This window comes from Lynx rufus, unplaced genomic scaffold (genome assembly GCF_022079265.1).
Source record: "Lynx rufus isolate CCGP_SWC_20201006 ecotype Redwood Valley unplaced genomic scaffold, mLynRuf1.p SCAF_31, whole genome shotgun sequence".
NCBI lineage: Eukaryota > Metazoa > Chordata > Mammalia > Carnivora > Felidae > Lynx > Lynx rufus.
Genome location: NW_025814847.1, coordinates 4114113 through 4123781, shown reverse-complemented (window position 1 = coordinate 4123781; position 9669 = coordinate 4114113). Strand labels below are relative to the sequence as shown.

At 46.6% G+C, this 9669-nt stretch overlaps 1 protein-coding gene across 1 annotated transcript; it reads right to left on the bottom strand.

The window, feature by feature from the left end:
- Positions 1-351: 351 nt before the first annotated feature.
- RIT1 (Ras like without CAAX 1) lies at positions 352-8587 on the bottom strand. Its single transcript, XM_047092792.1, has 6 exons — positions 8428-8587; positions 8128-8252; positions 7920-7976; positions 4620-4693; positions 4205-4396; positions 352-3000 (listed from the first exon to the last, which is right to left on the bottom strand). The coding sequence occupies exons 2-6, from the start codon at positions 8231-8233 to the stop codon at positions 2770-2772; spliced, it is 660 nt and encodes a 219-aa protein (XP_046948748.1). The 5' UTR covers positions 8234-8252; positions 8428-8587; the 3' UTR covers positions 352-2769.
- Positions 8588-9669: the final 1082 nt, after the last annotated feature.

Sequence of the window (9669 nt, the reverse complement as noted above, 5' to 3'; positions counted from 1 at the left end):
CAGGACAGTGGACAGTGCCCGGGGCGGGGGACTAGAGTCCGGAGTCACGCAGAGGTGGGACCCCACTCACTGAAGCACGGAGACTCTTCAGCAGTTGGACCGCGGTGCCTCACCTCCCTCTAGCCCCTCTCCCTGCACGTGCACCGAGGTAACCTCTCTGAAGGAAGGGGTGTTCCACGGCACGCGCCCTGACACTCGACACAGCGTTCCGCACGTGGCGGGCACTCACATTTTTTGGAATCCGTACTTTCCAGAACATAAAATCTCATGGTATTAAGTCTTCTTAAAATGACCTTATGCAGTAATCCCAAGCATTTGACCCACACACAAGTAAGTAAAGGAGAAGCCCAATGAGTTGTTGAAAAGTTTTGTATTGTGTCATATAAACTGTCTTCATATACAAGTGCATAAGTGAGAGACTGGTCTCCTCCTTCCCCCCACAACCCCCAAACATCACAGCAGACCGATTCTTGCTAATATTTGATAAAGTTAAAATACATCCCTTCTCGCTTCTAAATCTTGTGACTTAACAATCTGGCGCAGGCACGGACAGTTCCAGCGCTTTTACACTTGTCCCTGAACGTTTCTCTTCAAAGTTCCAGGCAGTAACTGATTGTAATGCCCTCAAATTGGAAAAACCTGACTCTTTAGAGTTTATAAATTACATACATTTAGATCACTAAGAATTGAGCTGTTACCTACACATAACACACCCCCTCAAACTATTTAGCACCATGGATAGAATCCTCAATACTAACTAATGGGCTAATCAATCCAATGATCAAAGATATGACAGTGACAGTCTTAAAAACACAAATTTGTTATTTTTCTCATATACAATATAAATTCCCTCCTCTCTTACAAATCTTTCTTTCTGGCAATATTCTGTGCTGCATTGAATGTCCTGAATACTTATATGGCTGTAAAAGTCTTGCCTGACGCTAAGTACAACTCCCTAGGTCATTAGTAACGAGAAGCTAAGGCATCACACGTAAAAGGCTCTGAGCTGATTTACACATGGTGAAATACTGGTACAACAGAATTGCACTACGTTTCTTCTCTACCTTCATGCTTTGCTAAAGTGCTACAGTTCCTATCAGATTTCCGTCCTGCATAGATTCAAATTCTGGGTCTCTCACTTTTGGATGGCTTGAGTACCATAAGACATAATTTATTTGGTTTCAAAAGGGACCGCTACTTAGCTAAAAAAGTTGCAACAATCACCTTTCTTTAAACCTAGAACATACACCCCACTGAGGATGAGGAAAAACACAACCACCCTGTCCTTCTGCCTGTAATTAGAGTGGAAATCAGTTAAGTTGAGGCGTGCACTTTTTAAGAGGTGCTACAGTCACGTCAAGAGTTTAAAATGGTCACAAACGCTACTTCAGTGACATGTGACGTTCCATATATGCTACATTATTCTTAGCACTTTTGCACTTAATCTCCACACAGTTAAGTCCAGGTATCAAAACAATCCTGACTCTAAAAAAGAGAACTCACCACCAATATTTAAAGCTGTTCCTTCCCAGGACAACCGTCTCCCAGCTATGACAAATATCAAGGTGGCACTCTCTTAGGCTAAGTTCCGTCAAGGTTCAGACAACCCTGAGGTGAACTCAACAAGGTCCCTGTAAAGAAATCTTCAATGAGAAACCCAGCACACGGGAATTTTCTAAAGCTTCACAACTGGCTCGTTAGCACAGAGACGCGCAGGCTTTCCCGGAGCGTGGAGCCTGGTGACTGTGCTGAGGCGGCACACGCGACTGGACTCTAACTCCTGATGTCTCTTCCGTACGCAAGACGCAGGAAGTCTGACGAGGGACCTACGACACACGTGGCCAGGCCCCACTCTCCTGGGGAGCACACGGAAGCACCGGGAAGCACGTAACGCACGGGTGTGGGCATCTCCGGGGGAAAAATAAACCTGCACAAGGCAATGGCTGTCCCAACCGAGGGTCTGAACAAGAGTTTAGTAATCCAGTAATGGTTCCCAAAGCATGCAGCTCTGACGGTAAACAGAGGCTAAACCCTGAAAGAACAAAAGAGCTTCACGGAAGAAACCTTCACACATTGCACTGCTTCTGTTCGTCCTCACCCATTCAGTGCATCTGGGTCAGATGTGCACTTCTCAGGAAAGCCAGGCCTGCCCTGGGAACACAGCTGTGATGCTACCTGTCCCTAGTGAGGTCCCCCAGCCGCCTCCACAGCCTGGCTTCCCGGATCTCATTGGTCCCTCATCTGCAACAGGAGGCAGTTCCACAGCTACTCGCTGAACTGTACCACTGACCTCCCTACGAGGTTCTCGCTATGTGTCCAGGAAGCACAGGAGAACAGAAGTGAGGTCCTTCCCCGAGAAGGTCCCAGGAAACCCAAGTAGAAAAGAACATGGAGTAGTGCATAGCAGAAAGTCCCTCTTGTGGGCTTAGTCAAACACACGTGGTACATATATCCCCCCAGAGTATAAACAATCCACATTAATTAACTAGTATCAGGAACAGAACCCAAAACATCGGTAGATCAAATTCTAATGTGACAATTTAAAAGTAGACAGTGCTCCACTGGGTTAATAAATCAGAATTAGCTAAAAGACAGTATTCTAAACACCACATCACTGCAAACTCCCTCGAGGCGTATCCCCTTCATCAGTTACATTTAAAGTAACGGTCATAACAGGAGAAAGAGCAAGCACCGTGCTCACTAATGCAAGTTACTGGACTGCTCTGAGTAAGCCCTGCAGTTCACAGAGGAACACCTCACATCTTCCCTTCAGGTTACGGAGTCTTTCTTCTTCCGGAACGGTGATTTCAGCCTCTTCCATACGCTGGTTTTGGGCTTAGACTTTTTCTCCATGGCCAGCACCGCCTCCTTTTCTTTCCTACGTATCTCCCGTACAAGGGCATGGAATACATCATCGATGTAGTAGCGGAACGCAGCAGAGGTCTCAAAGAAAGGACAGCTGAATTCTCGGGCCAAAGCCAATCCTTCTTCCTTGGTGACCTTTAAAAATGTAAACATGAGAACATGTATAGTGGTAGCCGTGGAAAACAATTAAAACTGCCCCAAAAAGTGACAAGTGAAGGGGCGATCTAACAGGAAGAGAGCTCAACTCTGGAGGTATTAAAGAATTCAGTCGGGAAGTTGAATTCTAAGATTCCCTCTGCTTTCAAATTACATGATTCTGTTTCTAATCTACTTTATTTATTTTTTATTTTTTTATTTATTTTTGAGACAGAGGGAGGCAGAACACGAGCAGGGGAGGGGCAGAGACAGAGAGGGAGACACAGAATCCGAAGCAGGCTCCAGGATTTGGGCTGTCAGCACAGAGCCCGACGTGGGGCTCGAACTCACAGAGTGTGAGATTGTGACCTGAGCTGAAGTTGGACGCTCAACCGACTGAGCCACCCAGGCGCCCCTCTAATCTACTTTAAAGAGAACTTTTTAGAACAGGGAGTAATTACAGATACCAAGTATGTTATTTTATAATTTCCTTACACTGTAATAAATCCAAAATCGAGATATCCAATTAGGGATAGACCATAATTTCTCCTAGGTCTGAACACTTAGGCTCTTTCTTTTTGCTACCACAAATAGCCTGGCAATGAACATTTTATATATAAATTCCTGGACAGATTTTTCAAACAGGCATTCACAGAGAAGCATTATGAACTTATCTACTATCAACCAGTTCCGAAAAGTCTGTACCAGTCCACTGCTTCCATCAGCAGTCACAATGTGCCCGTCCACTATTCTCTCAACTTAACACCAAACAGCAAGACTTCAAACTTGGTTGGTAACTTGAAGACGAGCACCACTTGCTCTATGATCCTCTCCAATTCTTATTCTCCCCTTCCAGAGTACATAATCCTCATTGTCAAGAAGCAGATCTCGAAATCCAACCTACATCTCCTGTTGCAACATAGATAATTCATTTTCTAAGGTTTTAAGAAATGAACATGCCATGATCCTTCACTTAATGGGTATTCTATTTGTTACCTGATTACCATCCTGTAGATTTTATCTTGTAAACAGAGTCCTAAAATTCAGATTTTATCCAAACTAATTGCAAATTAGTAGATATAGAAAAATTTCCAAGGTTAAGGAGACACCAATTTTAGATTTTTATCTTAGGGCAGAAGAATCTGTAAGTAGTGAAACAACCCACCTCCCAAGACTACAGATCATATTTCCGAGTCCTCCTCACCTGTCTTAGTTGCTTCAGGTCAGACTTGTTCCCCACCAGAACCACAGGCGTATCATCAGTGCGTCGAACTCGGTAAATAAGCTGCTTAAATTCCCGAACTTCATGGAAACTTCGGCGATCGGTGATAGAATAGCAGATGATAAACCCTTCTCCTGCCCTCATATACTGATCCCGCATGGCCGTAAACTCTGCCTAGAGGGAAACAGGATCACTAACGCATTGGTACAACCTAGAACTACATCTGTATTAGCTATTACTTCAGGTTCAAGAAGAGACACATCAATTACCTGCTATCCTGAGTCAGAGGGCATGAAAAATTAAAAGAGATGAACTGGTGATCTTCTCTGTGTAAGCCTTCCCCTCCCCTTTACCAGAGTGAAAACACCTCTATACATAGTATTCTAAGATTTAATACCTGTCCAGCCGTATCCAAAATGTCCAGGTTGGCAGGCTCATCATCAATACGGATCCGGATTTTATAAGCATCTTCTACAGGAGGGAATAAAAGTGTACTATAAACCCATAAACACAAAAATATGCAACCTTAATTTTTTCCTTTTTAAGTAATCTCTAGCCCATCGTGGGGCTTGAACTAAAATTAATGATCCTGAGATCAAGAGTCAAATGCTCTACCAACAGAGCCAACCCAGAGCCCCACAACCTTAAAATTCATCTTACGGAAGGGCGGCCTGGGTGTCTCAATCGGTTAAGCATCTGACTTCGGCTCAAGTCATGATCTCACAGTTCGTGAGTTCAAGCCCAGGTCAGGGTCACTGCTGTCAGCACGGAGGATCCTCTGTCTCCTTCTGTCTTTGCCCGTCCCCTGCTTGCGAGCATGTGTGCATGCACGCTCTCACTCGCTCTCTCTCAAAAATAAACATTTCAAAATTTGTCTTATTGAGAATTAGATTATACCCAAGTTCTCTCAGTGCCCAGATTTTCTCAGGAAACATGCTAAATCCATTAAGATATGTAAATCGGATCTTCAGCTGAGGTGTTTTATGGTTTTTTTTTTTTTCACTTAAGCAATGACATAAGTTCATCCATAGCTTCTTTATAAGATTTCACCTACGATCCTAAGCAATAAAAGGATACTGTTTTTTTTTTTTTGAAAAAACATTGGGCTCAAAAAGTAACTTTACCAATTTGTTAAATAATTATTAGATGTGAGACATTATCCTAAGTAATCTATATACTTAACTCATTCAATAACAAATATGCCAATAATCCACAGTAGGCATTATTATCTCTATTTTACAAATAAAGTAAATGAAATTCTAAAACATTAAAGGTCTTCCCCTTATTACATAGTTGCACTTGACCAAACACTATGGTTTCTCTTCCTTTTAAATCCAAACAAAAAAGAAAAACCATAATTTCCTTTTTTCTAGATAATCCCTATTGTCATAATTTCTCCTCTATGAAACAAAATTTCTCATTGCATATTATTATAGTAACCTTGAAAAATACAAGAAAATTTTTTTAAAAAAGAAAACCCACTCAATATTTCTATCCTTCGATATTTGTATCATTCAAATACACCCCACTGTATTTCAACATTTTTTCTTGAATCCCTGCTTCTGACTCTCCTTCAAGATAAAGAGCCCACGACACCATTGCTTCTCAAACAACAGGTCATGATCCATTAGGATTAATGAGTTGTGAATGAACTTAATGGGATGGGATTGGCATTAAGATAAATAAGCAAAATTCTAAAGGAAAAAGAAATCCTAAGAGCATACCACATATAGTGACATAAATACAGCTTCCTGATATTTTAGTTACATGTATATACGTACATAGGTACACGTACACACAGGCACAGACACTTACATGTGTACTGGGTACAATGTAAAGCTTTTCTTCTCAGGGTCACCAAAGTTTGAAACAAAACCCCCTAATATATAAACTCGATGAGAGCAAGGGTCAAATTTTTTTGCTCCCCACTATACCCTCTGGGCCTACTACAGTGCTTGGTACATAATGGGAACTCAAGAGACGGAAGTATTTGCTATTGAATCAGGTAATACCGTTAGGAGAGCAGCTGACTGTGAAAAAAAAAAAAATGAAAAAATTAACTTTTTTGGGGCACCTGGGTGGCTCAGTGGGTTAGGTGTCCGACTTTGGCTCAGGTCATGATCTCACATGAGCCCCAAGTCGGGCTCTGTGCTGAACCTGCTTCAGATTCTGTGCCTCCCTCTCTCTCTTCCCCTCCCCTGCTCGCACACTGTCTCTCTCTCAAAAATAAATAAACGTCAAAATTTAAAAAAAAATTAACTTTTTCAAGAACAAGTAGGAGTTTTTAAGAAAAAAGAAAAAATATTTCTGGAATTCTCAGTAAATTATCCCAAGTCCTAAACAAAGTTTATTCCTAGAATTCCCAACATAGTTTGAATCCCTAAACAACACTGGACCGGGCCTCCTGGGTGGCTCAGTTGGTTACATGTCAAGACTTCAGCCCAAATCATGATTTCATGGCTCATGGTTTCGAGCCCTGTGTCAGGTTCTGTGCTGACAGCTCAGAGCCTGGAGCCTGCTTCTGATTGTCTCCCTCTGTCTCTCCTTCACTTGCACTCTCTCTGTCTCAAAAATAAATAAACGTTAAAAAAGGACCAGGGCGCCTGGGTGGCTCAGTCGGATAAGCACCCGACTCCTGATTTTAGCTCAGGTCACAATCTCACGGTTTGTGTGAGTTCAAGCCCCAAGTCAGGCTCTGCTCGGACAGTGCTGAACCTGCTTGGGATTCTCTCTGCCCCTCCCCCGCTTGCTAGCGCGCTCTCGCGCTCTCTCTCTCTCTCTCAAAATAAATAAAAATAAACTTAAAAAAACAAGGACTGTTTATATGTTCCTCAAGTCACAGGAGCATTTACGGTATAAAATGACGACATTCAAAGCTGGCTTAGCACAGAACACTCATTGACTTTGTGGAAAACAGCAGCAGAGGCCCGACCCAATGGAAATCCTTCCCAGAGACCCGGGATCACCACCTAGGGTCACATTCTGAAAATACTAACAGCATGGCCGACCTTCTGGGCCCTCCCCTGTCCCCTCCCCCACCACGTTTCATTTTGTCCTGGGATGTAACCCCGTAGAATCCAACCTGCTTCCCTACGGCTCAGGAATGACAGTAATGTTCTGTCTTTGTAGAGAACGACAACCTTTCTTAAAAAGGCAGAACGAAAATTACTTGCCACTCCAACCAAGTTTGGCCAAGAGCAGAGCATTAAGTATTAACCTTAGTACGTAATCAACTTGAGGGATGAGGAAGTAAACTAAGAGCCGCCAGTGGAAGAAGGCCAGTGTGCGAGTCCGAGTTGTAAGAGCTCGGCAGGCTGGCTCGACTTGTTTTTCAGCTTCCTTTTGTGGAAGTTCAAATCAGCTGACTCATAGTTACAGAGCCAGAGACCCTTAGACAAGTGACAGCAAAGGCGTCTGTTAGGTGGCCTTGAAACTTTTCCTTTCACCTGGCAATGCAGTCCAGCAACCACACGAAGGTAAGGAAGGAAAGTGTCCCCAAGAGGGCTTACACACATTCGGAGTGAAGGCAGGAAAAAGCAAATGCTCATTTGCTCCCAACTTCTGTGACCCTCTCGGTAAAATATCTCAGACACGGAAAAAGGCTCAGAAGATGACTAGCGAAAAAACCGTTCCAAAACCTGAGGCCAAGACGCGTCCGTAGAGTTTGTTTGGAAACTTCCGCCGTAACGTGACTTACCGATGGTGGGGTCGTGGTCTTCTGGAAATCGGTGGCTGATGAACTGCATGGTCATGGCTTCAAAGCAAGACAGGAGAGTTACAATCCAGAGAAGTGGCCCCCGGGAAGAACCGCAAGGGTCACCACTGCACGACAGCCACCTGGTTGGGGTGGAGACGAGCTCTTTTCACCCCCACTTCTGGTGAACTGGAAGCACGAGGGCACCTACCGCTTTTCCCCACGCCGCCGGCGCCCAGCATCACCAGCTTGTACTCCCGGGACAGGCCCGCGGGGCTGCTGCAGCCGCTGCCGGAGGGGCGCGGCCCCGGGTCCATGGCCCCCCGGGACGCGCACCTGGCGAGCGAGAAGAACGCGCTGGACCCGGGCCGCACCCGGAGCCCCCGCCCCCTCCGCCCGCCCGGGTCCCGCGCCCCCGGCCCCTGCCCCGCGGCCCTCGCCCCTTCCACCGGCCCGCGCTGCGCCCCGGGCCCTCGGTCCCGCGGCCCCCGGCCGGCCGCCGCCTCCTCACCTTCCCCGGGGCAGTCCGGCCGGCGACACCGCACAGCGTTCCCAAGTCCTGCTATTTCCAGAGGAAAAACAAAAGAGGCAAAACGCCTCTGGAGCCGCCTCGGACCAGGGCGCCGGCACCGCCACGAGGAGCCCGCCCCTCAGCCTCCGGCTCCTCCGCGCGCCCCCCGCCCCCGCCCCCGAGGCGCGCCGACCCCCACCTCGCCCGCCAGCCCCGCGCGAGGCTCCAGCGCTGACCTGTGACCCCTCCCGTCGCCCGGGAAGATGGCGCCACGGCGGGGAGGCGGGGCCGGGTGACGCGCGCCTGGCCCCGCCCTGCGGGAGGGAGGGCCGCTCGCGGGTGTGCGCACGCGCGCGGGAAGAGGCGGCGGGCTCGCTAAGGGACCGAGGGGGCCTCTGTGGCGACTAACTTAGCGGGGCTGTGTGTCGTTTATAAAAAACGAATCTGGCCAAATGCAACGAGGCAACGTACGAAATGGGCACCCACCAGATCTTCCCAGAAAATAGTGCAGAGGCCAAGATTCCGGCCTAACCGCGGAAAAACCAAATTCCATCAAAGCACAGCTACAGGGACTGCGGGTCAGGTCCGGAAGACCAGAGGTTCGTTCACACCAACACTGTGGTTAGGCTGAGCACAGTTCCCCATTGACACGCATGTACCTTAAAGACATCTCGGTTTTTATTTTTTAAAATTACTTTCGAGAGAAAGTGCAAGCAGGGAGGGAGAAAATCCCTAGCAAGCTCCACGCTCAGCGCACAGCCCCATCGGTGGCTCGATCCCAGGACCGCAGAATCATGACCCAAACTCAAATCGAGCCGGACACTCAACCAACTGGGGCTATCCAGGTGCCCCCAATGAAAGGCATTTCAAAACTAGGTTTTTAAAGACAATGTACTACCTCCCCCCCAAGAAGGAAATTAAGAGATTTTAAAGAATTTAAGACTGTTCACAGGGCCTTTTTAAAAACTTAAAATTTTTAAATCTGTTTTTGATAGATATGGAGAGCAAGCGGGGAAGGGGCAGAGGGGGAGACAGAACCCCAAAAGGTTCCATGCTGTTAGCACAGAGCCCGATGTGGGGCTTGAACCCACAAGCCATGAGGTCATGACCTGAGCCTAGACCAAGCTCAGGCTTAACCAACTGAGCCACCCAGCACACACACACTCCCCACCCCCCCCCCCCACGGCCTTTATATACAGCAATAGTGAAGGCACTAGCACTATCTTCACCTCCGTGTTAGGT